Genomic DNA, 20,177 nt, shown 5'->3' with positions numbered 1-20,177 from the left:
CCATTTCATGAAATTAACCTCCCCCCCAAAAAAAACAACAACAACACAACCCCAAAAAACTAAAAAAAAAAGAACCATGCAACCCAGCCCGCCCTCTAACAGCCTAGCCCACGGAAGCAGAGGAAACAAGAAATCACTGTTTTAAGTCACAACATGATGGAGTATTTTTTTTAAAGAAAGCAAGACTTTGACTGCAGCAAAAATTACTTAGGACAAGAAACAAGGAAGGGCACAAAAGCAGCAACAGGAGAGCGTAGGCTGGGCTGCTCTGGTCACTGGGAAGGCAGAGAAAAGGGAGCCTTGGGGACAGGGTCAGGGCGTTAACCAGGACAAGTGTCCACTGCTCCCCGGGGGCAAGTTTCATGAGGACCTCAGGGTGAGGAATTACCTGCCTGTGAGGGAAGGAGAGGGGAAGGGATTGGCAGGGGCATGCTCCCTGGAGGGAGAGCACCATCAAGTGTTAATGAAGCTGTTGATTTTAACGCAGCAGGAAGTGCAGCACAGGATTTCTAAGAGAAAGGGAAGAAACTGCATTGTGGGAAGAGTAATTTTGTTTGTATACTTTTGGGGCAGACTGATTAACTGGCACCTAGCACCGAGGTCAGGAAGAAATTCTGTCCTTGAGCACGTTCTCTAGGGAACTGAAGAAAACCATTTTTGTTGTTTACTAATTCTTAAGGAAACGCTGAGGGTTACTTACAGAGCATACTGTATAATGTTTGCAGTGTCCTTGTGATTATCACCTTTGGCCTTGTTAATTCTGGTTTGTACAATTTCCCTTACTGGAATGTTAAAGAAGAAAATCCAGAGATGGGGAAAGACCAACGCTGGAGTGGGCCGAGAGGGTCTAAAGTCCCTCCCCCCACAGCTTTTCCCTTATTTAAAAACAGCATCTGTGGCATCAGCAGTCTGTCCAGCTCATCAGTCAACAAGTCAGGGTGACCTAAATCTGGAATGCCCCAAGACCAGGCCCTCACAGGCAACCCTAGGGCCCAAGTTCCACACTTGGCATTACATTAAGAACCAGGTGCGAAGGGGCCCTGGAGCTAGGGGCCTGCATATGGGAACTGCTTAGTGGGGGCCAAGTGGTCTATGGAAATAGGACCTCCCTGAAAGGTGGGAGTAGGAAGGTGAAAAAGACAAAGGAAAGGTTACCTGGCGACAGAGAAATACAGACAGAGGAAACGGAAGTAAGAGCTGAAATACTTACGTTACTGACTCACCAAAGTGAAACAGAATTAAACTTTATTTATCTGGAAGACAGTGACTCCATCACTGGTGACTAGAGCTCTGGGGCTGCGCTTTCTCCTCAGCAAGGTGGGTTGGGGTGGGGTGGGCTGTGCTTGGCAAGGGCTGCGGTGGTCTCAGATCTGGATAGATGGGAGAGTTTTCTAAGACTGTGGCACCTGTCACACTGACCCAGAACTCACCTGTGTGTCCTATTCAGCTCTCTGTCCCCAATCCATCCCTATCCCCGTGGGATATTCCACACTTTTGCCCACCTCTCACCTGATTGGCTCCCTAGCTGGGCCTCAGGCAGGTCTCCCCAGAGAACATGCGCAGGATCATTGAGGAACCGCCGGCTGCGTTGGCATGTTAGGCAGGTCTGTACTGTCCAGCGCTGTCCCTTGCAGCCTGGGTGAGAGGAGGAAAACGGAAGAGTGCCTGGGTTAGAAGAAAAGGGCTCTTGCACCCAGGTTTGTCTCCATTGTTTTCTAGTAGGAATTCCACCTGCTCCCCACTTTCAATGACAATTTGGTAGTGTGAGTCCCCTGCATAAACTATCAATTTCTTTTTTTAAATCCTCACCCGAGGATATTTTTTCCATTGATCTTTAGAGAGAGTGGGAGGGAGGGAGGAGGAGGAAACAGAGACATGGACCAGCTGCCCCCTGCATGCACCCTAACAGGGGCCGGGGCTCAAACCTGCAGCCAAGGTATGTGCCCTTGACTGGGAATGACGCGCCAATCACTGAGTCAAACTGCCCAGAGCTAAACTATCAATTTCTTGGTACTTTTTTTTTTTTTTAAGTCCTCACCAGAGGGTATTTTCTGCCATTGATTTTTAGAGTGGAAGGGAGGGGGAGAGACAGAGAGAGAGAAGCATCGATGTGAGAGACACCTCGATTGGATGCCTCCCCCACGAGACCTGATAGGGGCCGGATAGAACCTGCAGCCCTCCAGTCCGAGGTCTGACACTCTAACCACTGAGCCGAACGGGCTAGGGCCTCGGTGCGCTTTAAGATAAAGTCCAAACGCATTTACAAGACTCTAAAAGGTATGCCGTTTCCTCAGCCTCCTAAACTCTTGCGTTTTTTTTTGTTTTTGGCTAAACCTCAGCCAAGGATATTTTTCCATTGATTTTTAGAGAGAGTGGAAGTGGGGGAGGCATTTATGTGAGAAAGACGCATTTATTGGCTGTATCCTGCACCACCCCACTGGGGCTGGGGCTGGAACCTGCAACCCAGGTACATGCCCTTGACCGGATGAGAGGCTTTTGACGCTCTAACCACTGAGCACACTAGCCAGAGTGCTCCTTTAATTGACAGCACGTGCCCCACAAGCTCTCCTCTCAGAGCCAACACCCATGCTGAGAATTTCCATCTCCTACTGCCTCTTCTTATGCATCTCACCACCACTGGCATAAGCCACAGCATTCTACTCCTCCAATTAAAGCATTTTCTTCACCAGCTGCAAGAATTTTTAAAATATGCAACACCTGATTAGTCAGGGGCACTGACTCTTTTCCCTTAGATTGTCAAATAAGGTGGCTCAGATACCAAAAAAGGCTGCGGGTCCCATTCCCCGTCAGGGCACCTGCCCAGGTCCCAGGTACCTCGCCCGGGAGGTGCGGGAGGCAACTGATGCATGCTTCTCTCTCCCTACCGCTCTCTCAAATCAATAAACATATCCTCGGGCAAAAAACAGCCCACACAACAGTGGTCCGCTGTGAATGAATCAAAATTATACCTATTTCTTTTTGTCAGCAGAAAACAGTTTTCGGTGTGCTGCAGAATTTTAGTAACTAGTTTATGTGTGCCAAGGGATGAAAAAGGTTAAGAGTCGCGGTGCTCCACGATTTTAATCGTTCCTTTCTCAGTCTGCCCACAGACTGTGCCTTCAATGAGAACAATGGATCTGCACACTTGGCACACCTCGGAAAAATAAGCATTTGTTGCACGAACCGTGGACTCGTCCTCCACAATGCCAAGTGACGTCTATTCTCACGCACGGGCGACGCTGCCTCGTGCTGCCCGAGCGGAGTTACGTCCGAGCCGGACACAGCCGGCTCCCGCGGGCCCTCGGCGAGCAGACACCCGTCCGCCGCGAGGCAGGGCCGCTCGCCCGCCAGCGCGCCCTCCTCCTCCCGCCTCCACAGGCGCACTCACGTCTCTGGCGCTGCGTGCAGGTCAGGCCTGGGATGAGGAGAGAAGAGCAGCCACGACAGAGGGTCCTCTTCACCGATGGGTCCCTGCGGGCGGAGGGAAGAGGGAGACGGGAGGGGGTTCGCGCGCCCGCTCCCCGCCCCCGCCCCCGCCCCCGCCCCCGCCCGGCCCGCTCCGCCTCACCGGCGCAGGACAAGTCGCCTGGCCACGGTCCTCTCCGTGTGGCAGTAGAACCTCGCCAGCGCCTGGTTCTCGGGGTCCTGCGCGAGGACGCAGTGGGCGGCCTAGGGGAGAGGCGGTCACACGGAGCCGGCGGCACCGGGCGCCCTGCCCGAGCGCACCCCACTCGAACTCACCTGGTACAGGAAGCTGAGCCTCTGGAAGGCCTCGCGGTCCTTCACCTGCCCCGCCATCCGGGCCCCGCGAACGCCCGGAACACGCTGGCCCGTAGGCCCCGCCCCTCAGATAGGCCCGCCCTGGCGTCAGCGCAAGGCCTCCTGGGAAATGTAGTTCCAGGCCCACGAAGCCCCACCCTGCGGCCTCACAGATCCATCCGTTTGAATTGCTTTCTAAGCCACGGTCCTTTATGAGTCCTAGTCCGGGCTTCCTTCTAGTCGTCTTCAAGTCCGTCACTAGCTATACTCGGTAGAGGCTGGAGAGGCTGGTGGAACAGGAGAGGATCTCAAACTGCTATACATTTCAGGACAGAAGAGGGGTCTCTATGCAGCTAGGTTGGGGGATGGTTCTGTGCTATTTATAGCCAGATAGACCTTCTGCACTACTCTTTGAAGCCAAAGGTGAGTGCCTGGAAGATGTACAGATAGAAGGAACAGAGGTTATACATTTAAAAAACCACTGGTGCCAGTGGGAGTGAAATTGGAAAGGATCATGAGGGTGGTGGAGGGGAGGAACAGGGTTCTGGCCCTCAGCACAACTCTTTTCCACTGAGCCACACACACGCGTCCTGTCACACAGTTCTAAACAGACACTAACTCCTAATCGTAGGTACTGGAGCACAGAGACAGCATCTCCTGCCCCTGAAACCACCCCCACCCCCAACACAGGCAGACACGGGTCACAGTCCCTCCCTCTGACCTGTCTCCCATTTGTTCTGTTTGGCCCCCCGTCTCACCTCTGCTTCATAGTTAATGACCAATTCCTGAGATCAGTGTAGAGGGATGGAGGGGGAGAACATGGATGAACCCCGAGACAGGGAGAGGGCAGCCCAAGTTCCAGGAGGGGAGGCCTCTCTCCCCTCTCAAACCCCCTCAGGGTGGGCAGGGAACCAGGCCTCCAGCTCAGAGGAAGTGGCTGAAACCTCTTCACAAGTGTTTTACAAGTGTCCCCAGGCGCAAATGGAAGGAGTATGCCTAAAACGCAGGTGCCCAGGCCCACAGCTGATCAGTCACTCGGGATGAGCCCGGGAACACGCATTTTCAGCACCCAGTGCTTCTGACACATCGGCAGTGGCGGCCATCGAATCACCACACAGCACAAAGAGCACGTCAGTGGATCCTTTGTTCCATATTGTTTACCAGCCAAAGCATCTTGCCACAAAGAACCACAGTCAAGGCACAAAGGTAAGAGGAGAGTCTGGACAGAGTCCCGTTGAGGTGGTCGAAGGAACTGAAATGCCCTCACTAACCTGCAGCATGTCCCACCTTCTGTGAACCCCATTACCCGAGCAGCAGATGGTTCAAGTCGTGTCGATTTGGTGTGGCATGCATCGCTTGGCCTTTTTTGACATGTACCCTACGGATTATTTTGGCCTAACATTAAATGACTTACATTCTGATAGGGGAAATGGCGAACGGTGAGGGATGGCAGCAAACAAGCGAAAGACTGGCTCTTGTGAACACTAGTTCCAGGCCAGATGCACGCAGGCACAAGGAAGTTGCCCATCTGGTCCTTCCCTACACACACCACCCTCTTCTACCCTTTCCTCAGGGCGAGAAGACTCTTCCCTCTCTCCCTTTCTGGCTTAGACACTTTATCCAGGTAAGAAAGTTGACAACTTGGGAGTAACTATTTAGTAACATTCCTTAAGGCAAGAGCTTTGGATAGAAATATTTTTCTCTTTCCTCCAATACCGGACTCTCCTTTCCACGTTCCCTTGGGAAAGCAGTAAAAGGGCAGACTGTCTTGCAGGGTCTCTGGCCACGCATCCCTGAAGAGTAAGATGACCAGCTTCTTGGAGATGATCAGCTCTAAGGAGGCAGGCAATAAGCCAGCTCTGCTGAAGGCTGACAGGAGCCTGGGTCCTCCTCCTCCTCCTCCCCCTTTCCTCCCCACATTGCTACCTCTGGCCAATCCAACTCGCAATTGGCAACCTTACTCTGGGAACAGATGACCAAAGAAACCCCTCCCTCATTAGTATGTAGGGACCTGTTCCTTTGGCCCCTTCCCTGACCTTCTTTCTAACCTCTGGATGCCCAATCTCTGCCCTCGTGGGTCCTCAACTCCTAGACCCATGAGAGCAACTGTCATTCATTTTTATTCCGTCCAGAGGTTTGCGTGCCTCTGTGTTCTTCCTCAAGAAACATAACTACTCTGCGTTCAAGGGCCCCCAACACGTGTCCACGGGCTTGTTCCCGCCTCTGGTTTGAGTGTCACACCCTCCCACAGACTCCTTGCTTCTGGAAAAGCCCCTCCTCCCTTCCCGACCCGTCCTGTGCAACAGAAAGCCTGATGGGCTTCAGGGGATTGAGTCCTTGGGAGCCTGCTCCCCACCCGACAGGAGGAGACACAGCTGTGCTCTCACCGGACCAGTCCTGCCTACGCTTCCACATGAACCACTCTAGACACCGGGCTCAGGACCGGAACAGGCAGACGCGAAGCTGCTCCCGCAGGTCACAGGAAGGAAGGCCCGTAGCTCTTGATCCTGCCTCGTCCCAGTGATCCCCCGGCCCTCCCTGTCACTCCCAATCTGTCGGGGGCCTGATGGTAAGCGGTGCGGCATTCTTCCTTCCAGCCCGGATGCCTGGGTAGAAGAGGGGCCATAGTTTCTCAGTAAAAGTATCAGTGAAGGTGTAGATATGGGAGCGGTCTGTGACATTGTAAAAAGACAGTGTGCCGGCCTCGTAGTCTAGGAATATGCCCACCCGCTTGGGTTTCACCTTGATGTGCAAAGGAGTAAAAGGCGTGGTGGTGGCTGCATATTTGTCTCCGTTCCACAGTCGCACCCGCCAGTAGCCAGTCTCCGGCAGTGGGGTCAGCTCGCCCTTTCGGCTCACAGAGTCCCGGCACACACCCACTGCCCAGTGGGTCTTGTCGCCCACCTCCACCTCCCAGTAGTGTCGGCCTGAGGTGAAGCCCTCCGTGGCCAGGACGCAAGGGTAGAAGGTGAAGCGCCGAGGTGTGTCAGGCAGGTCCCGGAGTCTTGTCTCCACAAACTTGACGCTCTTCCGATCTTCCGACAGGACGAGGTTCGGATGAGCAGTCTCCGGGTCCAGGGTCACATCCGCTGGCGGGAGAAGCCAGAGTGGGGAGCTAGATGAGGACGGGAATAGCTCAACGCCCTGCCTCAGTCTTCCAGCCTGCCTTACAGAGCCTGCTCCCTTAAAGGCCCCAGAACACTGTGGTTTGGTTAACTTTCTCCATCCATCGTGTCACCTAAGGGAGGGGAGGGAATACTGCTTCACGTCTCACCCGGCCCTAAAAGGGGCAGGTGACTAACTCGCTCTTGCCTTTGCAAGGGCTGGTGGGTTAGGCCCTCCATCCACAGCCCCGACATCCTCTCACGGTGCAGAGAAGCACCAGGCACAGTTCAAGGGCCAGAAAGAAGGGAAAGTGAATGTGAAGAAGGATACAGAGAAGACACCGTCATCGGGTCTAGGGGTAGGGGGACCTGACAACCTGCTTTCTTGGAACCGTCCTGGTTTATGACTATATTCTCTGAGTCAAAATGAATGACACTCCCTTCACTCTCTAGAGTGGACCAATTTTAGGCAAATTATTTAACCTTTCTGGGCCCCTGTTCAGAAAAGCGTGGGCCTGAGATTAGATGACACTGAGGCTTTTCACTGCGAGTTCTGTGACTCAGAGTGACCGGAAGCCAGGTAAAGGGATGGGTGACAGACAGGACAGCCGAAACCCAGGTAAAGACTTTCTGCTCTCTGCCAATTCCCTTTGCTCTTTTCCTTTTGGGAACAACTCACCAATTAGCTGCTTAAGGATTTTCCTTAGGGCAAAGTACTGTCGGGGGAAACTGCTGAAGTTCTTTTCAAGCTGTATGGATACTGAAGTCACCTCCATGGTCTTCACCTTTTCACATCTAGGAGGGGCGGGGAGATAGGGGGAGAAAGGGCAGGTCAGGGAAGCTCCATCCTCCCACTTCCTCCCTCCCCCCTGAGGACAAGCACTTGCGTATTGCTTTCTTTTGCCAATCTGTGGAGAGCCATATGGTCCCCTGGACAAATCCTTAAGAACGAGCCTCAGAACTTTCTGGAGATATTTGTTATATTTCATGCAAATGGGTAATTACCCTTCCCCCTCCCAACCCTTTCCTTCTTCCATCTTGTTTGGGACACAGTTCCACATACAGGCACAGGAAGAATCTGGTTCTACATGATCTTGTAGAACCAGGAAGTCCTGATGCTCAAAGGGCTACTATTCCCAATGATTTGCTCTCTAACTGGCTTCATGGATGTAATAACCCTTTCCCATAGCCTCCCCGGAAGCTGCATGACTTTTCCATCTTATTCCCCCACTCCTGACTGTACCGTCAGTCTCTAAGCCAAGATCTAACTCACTTAAAGAGTTGCAGGAGTCACTTACTTTTCCAGGGTACTTTTGACATCCTAGAGGGAAGGAGAAAAGAAAGCAGTATTGGTCCTGGTAGTCAAGGGTCCTATAGGTAAAAGGGTCCCCCTCCTCCCCAAAGCTCCAGATCTCTAAAACAGGAACAGGGCAAACAGAGGTTGCCATGCAGGAGAAGGGCTCCAGAGGGGTCTGAGCACATCTCGCCCAACTTCATCCTCACTTTCAACTTCTGGTCACCACGAAGCTCGGCAACTTATATTCCTTCCAAATGGGTTCCTGCACGTTTGTCTTTGCTCCTCAAGGACACTGGGAGCTCCATGCAGGGTGCAGGGATTGTGTCTGCTCTTCGCTCTGTCCCCCAAGTACCAACCGCAACACCTGTCTCCGTGAGGATTGGTACAGATCGCTCCGACCGTGGTAGGGGAACAGGTCCTGCTCCCCACTGTGGGCTGGGATCCCCTGTTTGGCGTTGGTTAACAAACACTAACAACTGTGTGCCAATCCTGATTTGCGAATACTTGGGGTCCAGAAGACAAAGACGACAAATCTCTGCCCCCAGGATTTCCCAGTTTAATGTGGAAGGCAGAACACACATACATGAAAGGACATGAGAATAAACACCAAGGAGTACATCAGCATGCAGATCAATGTGCAACGGCGCCTCGCTGATTCCAAAGCTGCTAGTCTGATCTCTAAGGCGAGAAACGTGTTTCCCACAGCCCTGCTAACACCGTGCATCTCCTTCAGAAAACATGATTGCAAACAGTTTAGAGGTGTTTACATATCAAAAACAATGTAGATTTTATACATAATTTTAAGTGTCTTTCAAACTAGGTTTCTATTGTTTTTTTAAAAAATGTATGTTTTTATTGATTTTGAAGAAGGGAAAGAGAGAGAGAGATAGAAACATCAATGTTGAGAGAGAAACATCAATCAGCTGCCTCCTGCATGCCTCCTACTGGGGACTGAGCCCATAACCTGGGCATGGGCCCTGACCGGGAATCAGTTCATGATGCTCAACCACTGAGCTACACTGGCTGGGCTGTTTCTATTCTTTTTTAGCACTAGGTAAATCAAATTCTAGGACTTAAAAGTAATGGTAACTGCTTTTACACACTTTTTAATGCGTAGTTGTTTTTTTTTCACGAATTCAGACTAGATTTCCCTCCTTTCGAAAGAGTGGATTTTTTCTTTGGTACAAATTACTCACATAATTGTTGACAAGACGTAAGAACACAGAAATGATTAGAGGGAAATGGGAGAACTCAGAGGAGCCTTCCTGTGGAACAGCCCCTCTGACTGTGTCTAGAAGAAAGGACTGGGTTTAAAGAAGCAGAGCAGAGGAGTGAGCATTCCGGGCTGACAGAACCGCCTGTGCAAAGCTAGCCCGACCTGAGGGGCCACGCAGGGGCAAAGGGCGAACCTTAAGCATCTCGAAGCCCGACTGCAAGCACTTGCCCTCCACCTCAGCAGCCAGGTGGGCCAGCTCGCGGCGCCTGTCTCCGAGGTGAGCAGCATTTTCTCGGAGGCGCTGCAGAATGTCCTGTTCCTCCTCCTCCAGGCGGGACAGCAACAGCTGCTGCTCTTCATCCAGCCGCCTGTGAAGCTCTTCAAATTCCTTCAGGACCTGCTGTCGGCGACTCTCCACTAGCCTCTGAGAAAAGAGGGACAGTGTTGCTTACTTAGCCCGGCCAGGGGGGCACAGCGTCCCTCTCCCTACCGGCCACGTGCATGAATTCCGGTGTCATTAAAAACAGTTTAACGGGACACTCATGTTTCTCTCCACTGTCATTTCCTTCGATAAAGAATGGCTCTATCCCACTGATGACTTGGGAGTGAAGACCATTGGGAAGATAAAAAGCAATGTTTGTAACTTTTAATTTTCTTAAATTACATTAACTTCTAAAAAACCATGCTTTTATGTTTTAGGAAAAATAATTCAAGACATAAGAACTCAATAATATAATGACAACCTATTTCAGACATAAGCCATATCTGATGATAAAGCTCTAGCTACTGTAATTTGTTAAGAGAAGGAAAATACAGCCCCAGCCAGTTTGGCTCAGCAGACAGAGCGCGTCGACCTGCAGACCGAAGGCTTCTGGTTCGATTCCGGTCAGGGCCCCGTAGGGTGTGCAGGAGGCAGCAGCCAATCAATTATTTTTTCTCATCACTGATGTTTCTTTCTCTCTCTCCCCGTCCTTCCTCTCCGAAATAAAAAAATATAAAAAAAAAAAATAAAGAAAGAAAAGGAAAATACAAATAGTGGCCAGTTAAGTGATATGACTGTTATCATTTGTATGTTACAGATAGCTACCTGATGAAAACACGATCAGATAGAATTAAGTGGAGAAGAATCAGTAAGGTTCTAGTAATGGGCTGCAACAAATACCTAGATTTCAGGGCTGAACCTGAAATAGTTTCAAGTCATTTCTGAGACTTGCTAGTTGCCATCCCAGGAACAGGTTCCCAAGTTTCTTAGTAAATGAGTTGCTTAAAATTTGAAACATGCTTTCTCTCAGCCAGCACATAGACTTGAAGCTTTCCCATTCCTGAAACGTGTTAATTAGGGGGCAGACAGAGCCACAGCCTTTCTGAGGGTTATCAGCAAGCACATCCCAACTCTGCCCGGCCGCTGCACAGGAAGCGCTCTCCCCAAGAAGGCTCCTCCCAGCGCCATGTGGCTGGTGGGGAGGAATCACCCCAAGAGGGGAGCAAAGTGAGAAGCAGAGACGGGACTTTGGAGGAGGAAGGGCTGGGACTGAAAGGAGGGCTGAGGGGACTGGAGTGGCCTGGAGCCTGGGTGGCCAGGAGAGGCCGATGAGCTCCAGCGCCGGAGCGGCCGCTGCTCCCATTTCACTGCGGCCCTCGCAGAACCACAGGGAACAAAACACATTCGCACAACACATACCCTCACATAAAGCACAGCCTGGGGGTGTTCCGGGGTGATGAGTGGGTGGAATTTAGAAGTCATACTGTGATAAACAGGTAGCAAAACGGTTCTCCCTCATATAGCCCCATAGTCCCTTCTCTTTTTTCACTTTTTTCACATTTGCAGTGCAGTGGATCTGAAAGAGGGAGTGAAATGATATTTGGAAATATCATGTCACCAAGAGCTAAGCTGCTGGTGGCATTTGAGTCAACATGACTCACAACGGCCTCGGTCTGAGTCTGCATCTGCGGCCTGGGTGGTGACAGCACGTGTAGGTGCAGCATAAACCCTACTGCCGGGTCCTCCAGGGCACGCATGCTTAACTGCCACACAGCAGACTTCATCACACATTCCTTTTGTTGTATTACATGATACTATATGTGACATGACAGTTTATTTTTATTTGTATTACATGATACTATATTTGGACATGACAGTTTATTTTTATTTGTATTACATGATACTAAATTTGGACATGACAGTTTATTTTTAACATTATATAGATAATTTTATGAATAATTATCATTTTAGCATGGTTAATTACAAATTATTATTTTTTAAATCTTTATTAAAACTTAATTCTGCGATTATTACAGATGTCCCTCCTTATTCCTCCACCCAGTTCCCACCCCGCCCCAGGCCTTTGCCACCCTAACACATTAGTTTTCTTTCTTTTTTTTTAATATATTTTATTGATTTTTTACAGAGAGGAAGGGAGAGGGATAGAGTTAGAAACATCAATCAGCTGCCTCCTGCACACCCCCAACTGGGGATGTGCCCGCAACCAAGGTACATGCCCTTGACCGGAATCGAACCTGGGACCCTTGAGTCCGAAGGCCGAGGCTCTATCCACTGAGCCAGAACGGTTTTGGCCCTAACACATTAGTTTTAAAAGGTCATTGGGTCATCTCGGGAAGGCGGGGGAGGGTGGTTGGGTGGGAGGTAATCAATCAAAGACCTTGTATGCATATATGCATAACCCATGGGCACAGACAGTGGTGAGGGCCTGGGGCGGGGGCCAGGAGTGGGTTGGAGGGGGTCGATGGGGGAAAAAAGGGGACATACGTAATACTTTCAACAATATTTAAAAAAATGAAATAAAATAAAAAGGCACTGGGTCTGATTCTGGAGGTGGAGATGAGGGAGGAGGAAGGAGAACGCAAATGGTCACCAAAGAAAGGTTGATGCCCTGCCCGTTTTCTCAGTGGTTAGTGTCGGCCCCTGGACTGAAGGGTCGAGGGCATGTACCTTGGTTTTGGGTTTGATCATGCAGTTTTGGGTTTGATTGTGCGGGGGCAACCAATCAATGTGTCTCACCTCACTGTTTCTCTCTCTCTCTCTCTCTCTTCTCCCCACTCCTTCCCTTCCACTTGGTCTGAAAATCAATAGAAAAAATATCCTCGGGTGAGAATTTAAAAAAAAAGAAAGGCTAGTGATAGTTTCTGAAATCATTGAAATGATAACTTACATTTGTAAAAAACCACAGTTCTGTTTATGTATTTAGAAGGTTTTAAAATTTTTATTCCCCTCTCAATCCTTTACCTTTAAGAAGAGGATCAACAGGAAGAGGGATGTTAATGACCGGGAAGAAGCTTCATTTTCACCTATTTTAAGTTTCTCTGGAGCCTTTCAAAAGATCAAAGAACTTTTTAAAAATATATATATTTTATTGATTTTTTACAGAGAGGAAGGGAGAAGGATAGAGAGTTAGAAACATCAATGAGAGAGAAACAACAATCAGCTGCCTCCTGTACACCCCCTACTGGGGATGTGCCCGCAACCAAGGTACATGCCCTTGAACGGAATTGAACCTGGGACCTTTCAGTCCGCAGGCCGACGCTCTATCCACTGAGCCAAACCAGTTAGGGCCAAAGAACTTTAAAAAATATATATATTTTTATTGATTTCAGAGAAGATGGGAGAGGGAGAGAGAGATAGAAATGGAGATAGTCACTAATTGGCTGCCTCCTGCATGCCCAGCTAGGGCAAGGAATTTTTTTTAAACCCACCTTTGCAATCAGAATTAGTTTAATTAAAAGAAATTTCAGCCCTGCTGGTGTGTTCAGTGATTAGAGCATCATCGTCCCACACACTGAAGGGTCTCGAGTTCGATTCCCAGTCAAGGGCACATACCTGAGTTGCAGGTTCTATCTCTGACCCTGGTTGGGGCGCTTTCGGGAGGCAATCAATCGATGTGTCTCTCTTATATCGATGTTTCTATCTCTCTCTCTTCTCCTCCCTCCCTCCCTTCCACTCTCTCTAAAAATCAATGGAAAAAATATCCTCAGGTAAGGATTAACAACAACAAAAATCAAATGCTTGCTTTGTTAAAATGTATAAAGGACTAAGGTAACAATACTTGCTTTTTGTTGAAATGTCATTGTTAAGAAATGACTGTTTCTACTATTTTCAAATATGTGTTTAATTTCAAAAGCTCATTATTCCTTCTGGCACCTGGAGGTCAAATTTCTATGTTGTCCCCTCGTGAGCTGGCACCTCTGCTTTTTATACCTGTCATTGTTTATTCCGCCTGCTTGACTGTAAGCTCAAGAAGGCAGGGCTGTTTCTGCTCATCGGTTCCCAGTGTCAAAAACATGGTTTGACCTATACTGGAAGCTTGAGAAATATTTATTGATTCATGCAGAACCAGTATCCCTAGCTCTGCTACCAACTGGTTGTGTGATCCTGGACTAGACCTGGACTATCCAAGTTGTTTCCACATGTGAACTTGGGGTGATGACAGCTACCTTACAAGGAACGGCGTTCCCGCTTGCCGAAGACGGCCTCGGGACTCTGGCTTCTCATGTCCCCCTTGTGCCCAGTCTAGTTGGATTCAGGATTCCAACCAGGGCAGCACCCTAAGACCTAACACAATTCTGTAAGCTTGGAATGTCATGAATACCTGATGAATTAATGTACAGAACTCAATGCCTACTAGTTCCTACTGTTACTATTAGTGCCTATTCACGGACCGTTGGAAGAAATAGGACAGAGATAAAAACACCATGCTACAAACGTGGAGATGCCCTGAAAGATGCAGACATAGGTGAAAATGAGGAAAGCTACGTGCTGAAGTGTCGGGAAAAGCTGCCTAGAAAGTGGCTCTCCTGCTGCCTGCCTGGCGGACAGGGTTCTACAGGCAGAGGATGGGAAGAGGAGAGCATCCCAGGAACATCCCCTGTCATTCCTGAGCTGCTGGAGTGAAGAGAATGTCATTGGACAGTTCTCCTGGGAGCGCTCGGTCAGTTCCTTCGCCCTTCCTCCCCAGCGAACCTCCCAAATTCTCCTCTGCTCAGCCCCTCTAATAAAGCCCTACCTCTGCACTCAGCACAGCAGCTGTCCACAGCAAAAGAGACCAACAGGCATGAGCCCCTGCACTCGCCAGGAGTAAGACATTCTGCCTGTCCTTTACCTGTTCTAGCCTCCGCCTCAACACTTAATTCATGACAAGTCATGTCAGTGCAATGTCTAATGACCATCAGGCTTAAGAAAACAGCATCATTTCTGAGAGTACAGCATTTTTCTAATGAATCAGAACTGGTGGATTAAATAATGTTAATGCTTGGTTCATTGCCTGCCTTTACCTTGAGCTCTGCAGGCTTCTGCTCCTCCGAGGCCTTACAGCGGGTGACCTCCTGTAGCTTCTGCTCCAGAGGCGCCAGGCACTTCTGCAGCTTTTCCTGAGGGCAGGGAGTGGGAGGGTGGGATGTGGGGTTGGCTGGCATAGCCTACGTTCAGAGGCTAACCCATTTGTTTTAAACCATTTGTTTGCATCCTACCCATCTCACCAGCTCTTGAGCCAACTCCCTCCCTTGCCTGTCGCTTGCGATGTTAACTTCTTATAGGTCTCTCCTCCTGCCACCAGCCTATCTCCATCACCTTCTTTGCTCACCAATTTTCCCCCCTATCTAGCGGAAGAAAAAATGTAAAATACCAATGTGGGGCTAAATCTAGAATTAGGGTTTTACACGTGGGTAAATGTCCTCTCACTGAACCTCAGTGGTCCAGCGGTCACCAACCCCATCCACCTTCTAACTCAAGTAACTACCTACTACTGTCAAAGTGACCTTCTGGACCCTGATGTCCATCTTTAAACTTGCATTCCCATTCAACTCTAACCATCTGTAAATACAATGAAATCTTACTCATAAACAACTTTAAATCTTATTTCTAAGATTTTATTAACATAATTAAGCCCTGGCCAGTTTGGCTCGGTGGATAGAGCGTCAGCCTGCGGACTGAAGGGTCCCAGGTAAGATTCCGGTCAAGGGCACGTGCCCGGGTGGTGGGCTTGATCCCCAGTGGGGGGCATGCAGGAGGCAGCCGATCAATGATTCTCTCTCTTCATTGATGTTTCTATCTCTCTCTCCCTCTACCTTCCTCTCTGAAATCAATAAAAATATATTAAAAAAAAAAAAAAAAACACAGCCGAAACCGGTTTGGCTCAGTGGATAGAGCGTCGGCCTGCGGACTCAAGGGTCCCAGGTTCTATTCCGGTCAAGGGCATGTACCTTGGTTGCAGGCACATCCCCAGTAGGGGGTGTGCAAGAGGCAGCTGATCGATGTTTCTCTCTCATCGATGTTTCTCTCTATCCCTCTCCCTTCCTCTCTGTAAAAAAATCAATAAAATGTATTTTTTTTTAAAAACAAAAAAACACAAACATAATTAAGTAAAGTACTTGATAAAGTACTAAGACATTAGCAGCTCTAATTTATGTTTCTCAAACACTCTGACCCAGCAATAATTTAAACCAGATGTCATGTTATCCATTATCTGGGGAAGATGCAAATAACAGACTGGCTCAGTCTAAAGTGGAATGACACTCTTCCCAGTACCAATGGGAAGGGAAGGGATGCTCTGAGCAGGGGACAGAGTGAGGAAACCAGACCACTTTTCAGTTCTTCCCAACGTGGATCTTCTCTATGTGTTCTCATTCATTATGAAAAATACTAGAGGCCTGGGGCACGGATTGGTGCACTGGTGGGGTCCCTCGGCCTGGCCTGCATCCTCTCACAATCTGGGACCCCTCTGGGGATGTCGGAGAACTGGTTTCAGCCCAATCTCACAGGCCAGGCCGAGGGACCCCACTGGTGCACAAATCCGTGCATTGGGCCTCTAGCATGCATATAAGATCTTTGGTTAATCTCTTCCCGCCCTTCCCCCTCTCCTCTGAGATTCATCAGTCTGTTCCATGTTTCTATGCCTATGCCTTGAGGTTCTGCCCCCTGGTGGTCAGTGTGCATCATAGCTAACAATTGGATGGTCGCTTAGGCTTTTATACATATAAATGTTATAGTCCAAGACCCCTCACGCTCAAATGTGTTAGAAAGGTCAGAGAGAAATTTTGGGGTACTCCTCGCCACTGTTCTTCATGCTTGAGGATATCTGGTCAGATGTACTGTGTGCCCCCTGTGTATGCACCTTAGAGGGAACTACAGAGGGAGACCCAGATACAGTCTTGCCCTCAGGAGCTTATGATCCTCTACCCAGAGAGCCTCCCTCCCCTGTGCTCTGCCCTTTGCCCCACACTGACTTCATGTGCCTGGTTCCCCACCTTGTACTCCTGCGTGGCGTCGTCCAGGGGTGCGACGTTGTGGGCCCGATGGGTGTGGGAAATTGCACATATCAAACATACAGCCTCCTGGTCCTCATAGCAGAAGAGGCTGAGGGCCTCATGATGCTGGGGGCAGAGGCTCTCATCCCGGATCTTCCGCTTGACAGCCTGGAGCTGCTTGGCAATTTCCACCATACTGCCTAGTTGACGATTAGGCCGGAGACTGCGGTACCGGGAGGTCTTTCGACAGACGGGACAAGGAAAGTCCCTTTCTAGGTCCTCCCACCAGCGGGTGATGCAAGCTTTGCAGAAGTTGTGCCCACACTCAATGATGACAGGCTCCTTCAGGTACTCCAGGCACACAGAGCAACTGGCCTCCACCTGTAAGTTCTCCAGAGCCGCGGCTGTGGACGCTGCAGAGGCCCCAGCCTCTAACAGACTCGTCTCTGCCATTATTTAACTTAGGGATAGGAAGGAGGCAGAGAAAAATGTTAGTTGGAGGTTTAAATCTTTTTCTGCATCCCTGCCCCGACATTTACCCACATGTAAAACCCTAATTCTAGATTTAGCCCCACGTTGGTATTTTACATCTTTTCTTGTTAGATTCAACCTCTCTTTTGTTACACTCTTTCCAAAACTTGTGACTCCCAGCCATCAATCTAATTTTTTTTTCCTATGCAGCAAACTGATACCCCTCTCCCCCATCTCTTCTGTCTTTTAGCTCTGCTTTCCCTTGTTAGAAACAGAGGCTTCCTTTAACTGTAGCCCAACATACTCCTGATCCAGGCTCATCCCACTTGTATCCTAAAACCAATTTTCTAGACCAGGGTTGGGGAACCTTTTTTCTGCCAAGGGCCATTTGGATACTTATAACATCACTAGAGGCCCGATGCACGAAGATTCATGCAAGAATGGGCCTTCCTTCCCCTGGCTGCCAGCACTGCCTTTGCTCCGGCCCGGAGCCACCTTTCTGCCTTCATTCTGCCTGGAGCCGCCTTTCTGCCTTCCCACACTGCCCAGAGGCGCGGAGAGGCTGGAGTGGTTCAGAATGCCTGTTGTCGCCATGGCAATGACACAAGCGTCCCGCCCCCAGCAGCTTGGCACCTGTGTATGCAAATTAACCTGTCATATTTATTGGGTTAATTTGCATACTCACTCATGATTGGCTGGTGGGCATCGCAAAGGTACGGTCAATTTGCATCTTTCTCTTTTATTAGTGTAGAATTGTGGGCCATACAAAATTATCAACTTAAAAATTAGCCTGCTTTAAAAAAGAGAAAAAAAAAATAGCCTGTTATATTTGTCAAACATTTAATTAACTCACACCTAATGCCCTAACTGGGCCAGACCAACTGATTTTGCAGGCCTTACATGGCCCATGGGCCGATGTTCCCCACCAGTTCTATGCCTAGTTTGACATATTTTTCTAATGGATGAAAAAGGAGTTTGAGAAAGTGCAGTGCTATAAAAATCAAAGTATTAAGATTTCTTAAATTAGATATATTTTAAAGTTTAACGTTACAGAATTTTTTTGCAATAGTCCATTGGAGCCTAAGCCAGATTCTCCGCCACTGTTCCCTCACTCTTTTAACCTTTTGCACTCGGATGTCGAGTGTGACGGTTATTGAATGTATCAATAATTTGAAATATAAAAAAGTCCAAATGAATAAGTTTGTATGAAAAGAAACTCCAGTTTTTTATTCTACTGCCGCGCTTTGTAAAATCTGGGGTATTTAAAAAATTAAATCCCGAGTAGAATAAAGGAATCGAGAAAAAAGCAAGCGAGTGCAAAGGGTTAAATAATAATGAGCAGAATTAGTTAGGCAAGGGTAACAACCTCTTCTTTTCAGGAAAGTCTGATATTATTATTCCTTCTATCAGATTAGTCTAGAGCAGTGGTCGGCAAACTCATTAGTCAACAGGGCCAATATCAACAGGACAACGATTGAAATTTCTTTTGAGCGCCAAATTTTTTAAACTTAAATTTATTCTAACGCCACTTCTTCAAAATAGACTCGCCCAGGCCGTGGTATTCTGTGGAAGAGCCACACTCAAGGGGCTAAAGAGCTGCATGTGGCTCGCGAGCCGCAGTTTGCTGACCACGGGCCTAGCGGAAGTGTGCCTTCCTCTTGGAGTGAAACGATTTATACAATATCCCATTTCTATTTCTGCATTTGGACATTTAGAACTACTGAAAAGTGATAAATTCATGGCAACTATATTAAAGAGTGTATTATTGACCCAGGCCAATAACTTCAACTTCTTGAAAAGAGGGCTGAAAAGTCTCTTTTAAATACTCAGCAGTGACTGGAGTCTTATGAAACAGCTCTCAATAACAAATTCCTTGGACACACTGTGCCTCCAGCTAATGGGTATTGGATGGTTGGGGAAGAAAATAAAGAGGCAATCAAAATCTCCCTCAAGTGAAGCCTCAAAAGAATGAGAAATGTATTAAAGAGATCTATAAGGCTGGTAAAACACCACTTTTACCCACAAAATGGTTGATTTCTCTATCTTCATGACCCCTCCTGTCCACCTCCCGCCCCTCCACGGGACCGGGCAGAGGGAAAGAAATTTAGTAGGTCTACGTGTTGAGAGGGAAGTGGCCCTATAATGAGTTGGGTTAATAATGACTATTATTCCTGTGTATATTGATGGCACACATTTAGTCTTTAATTTGTGGTAACTTATTTGAATCTCAAATTCTTCCCTCAACCAGGAGAGACTGTTCAGCCCATGAGGCTTCCCCACCCACCTAAGGGACCCCAATGGTGGTGAGCCTGCCCTTTCTCCAAGTCTTCTAGAAACTGGGTGGTCCCCTCGCCTGGGGTGAACTGAATTGTATGCAGTTAGGGAACTAGACTGGCAACAGGGGTGGGAAAACAATGGGAGAAGGTTAGGGAAGGAGGGAGAGCGTGGGGCCTCGGCGCTCTGGGTTGGAGGTTTCTCTCCCTCTAGTCCTCGCGTCTGCAGAAGCGCCGACTCCAGGCACCTCCTCATTTTGCTACACTGTCCGGGCCCCACCTTGCGACCCTCTCCTGAGCGCGGTTCACAACTCGGTCCCACCCCGGTCTCCATCTTCTCCCGTCAGGTCGGGCGCAGGGGCTGGAGGGGAGAGGTTGGCAGGGAGGGAGGGATGCGTGTCCAGGTGAGGAGTGGACGTGAAGGTGGGGTGCCCGCAGCCGGGGCGCAGCGAGAGCCGCCGGGACGACGTCAGTTTCACGGGGGAGGCGGGCGGCGGCGGGAAGGGGGCACGGCGGGGTAGCCAAGCAACGCCGGACGCGCTGACGTCGCCGGGGCGGCCAACGTCCCCGGCCCGAGGCGGGTGGAGGCGGCTGTGGGTACGTGCGGGCCGGTGGCGCGGGCGCGGGCGCTGGGACGCGGCGTGCGGGCCCGGCCGGCGGGGGCAGACCCCGGGCCCGGGCCCGGCGGCGGGACGGCACCTACCTTCCCGGCCACGGATCCGGCAGTGCGGGGCGCGGAGCCGCCGGAGCGCTGCCTCCTCCTTCCTCCTCCCCCCCGCCCCGCCCGCAGCGCGACACAC

The 20,177-nt window shown here is 49.6% G+C and overlaps 2 protein-coding genes across 4 annotated transcripts; both read right to left on the bottom strand.

Moving 5' to 3' along the window:
• Positions 1-1,228: 1,228 nt before the first annotated feature.
• On the bottom strand, positions 1,229-3,838 carry RPP21 (ribonuclease P/MRP subunit p21). The gene is made up of 5 exons (XM_028133831.2): positions 3,742-3,838; positions 3,569-3,669; positions 3,389-3,471; positions 1,510-1,635; positions 1,229-1,370 (listed from the first exon to the last, which is right to left on the bottom strand). The coding sequence occupies exons 1-5, from the start codon at positions 3,796-3,798 to the stop codon at positions 1,273-1,275; spliced, it is 465 nt and encodes a 154-aa protein (XP_027989632.1). The 5' UTR covers positions 3,799-3,838; the 3' UTR covers positions 1,229-1,272.
• An 856-nt stretch (positions 3,839-4,694) lies between these two features.
• On the bottom strand, positions 4,695-20,172 carry TRIM39 (tripartite motif containing 39). Of its 3 annotated transcripts, none has more exons than XM_028133838.2 (7): positions 19,658-20,172; positions 16,634-17,093; positions 14,663-14,758; positions 9,570-9,800; positions 8,162-8,184; positions 7,543-7,658; positions 4,695-6,848 (listed from the first exon to the last, which is right to left on the bottom strand). In XM_028133838.2, exons 2-7 carry the CDS (start codon positions 17,084-17,086, stop codon positions 6,301-6,303), a joined length of 1,467 nt encoding a protein of 488 aa, XP_027989639.1. In that variant the 5' UTR covers positions 17,087-17,093; positions 19,658-20,172; the 3' UTR covers positions 4,695-6,300. The 3 variants fall into 3 exon arrangements, with proteins under 3 accessions (XP_027989639.1, XP_054577943.1, XP_054577945.1); XM_054721968.1 differs by having other exon boundaries at positions 20,081-20,171; XM_054721970.1 differs by lacking the exon at positions 19,658-20,172 and adding an exon at positions 17,790-18,020.
• Between the last annotated feature and the right edge of the window lie 5 nt (positions 20,173-20,177).

The sequence above is a fragment of the Eptesicus fuscus genome, chromosome 10 (genome assembly GCF_027574615.1).
Source record: "Eptesicus fuscus isolate TK198812 chromosome 10, DD_ASM_mEF_20220401, whole genome shotgun sequence".
NCBI lineage: Eukaryota > Metazoa > Chordata > Mammalia > Chiroptera > Vespertilionidae > Eptesicus > Eptesicus fuscus.
The sequence above is the reverse complement of the archived record's forward strand: the minus strand, read 5'-3'. Positions and strand labels throughout refer to the sequence as shown.

Excerpts from the sequence above, each read along its gene's own strand:
- TRIM39 (XM_028133838.2), bottom strand. The coding sequence starts at position 17,086 with ATGGCAGAGACGAGTCTGTTAGAGGCTGGGGCCTCTGCAGCGTCCACA. Across the intron at positions 8,185-9,569 it reads CGGGCTTCGAGATGCTTAAG|GATGTCAAAAGTACCCTGGA; the intron begins GTTCGCCCTTTG and ends CCTTCCCTCTAG. Across the intron at positions 7,659-8,161 it reads GTCAAAAGTACCCTGGAAAA|ATGTGAAAAGGTGAAGACCA; the intron begins GTAAGTGACTCC and ends CGCCCCTCCTAG.
- RPP21 (XM_028133831.2), bottom strand. The coding sequence starts at position 3,798 with ATGGCGGGGCAGGTGAAGGACCGCGAGGCCTTCCAGAGGCTCAGCTTC. Across the intron at positions 3,472-3,568 it reads AGGCGACTTGTCCTGCGCCG|GGACCCATCGGTGAAGAGGA; the intron begins GTGAGGCGGAGC and ends CTCCGCCCGCAG. Across the intron at positions 1,636-3,388 it reads CTGCACGCAGCGCCAGAGAC|GCTGCAAGGGACAGCGCTGG; the intron begins GTGAGTGCGCCT and ends CCTCTCACCCAG.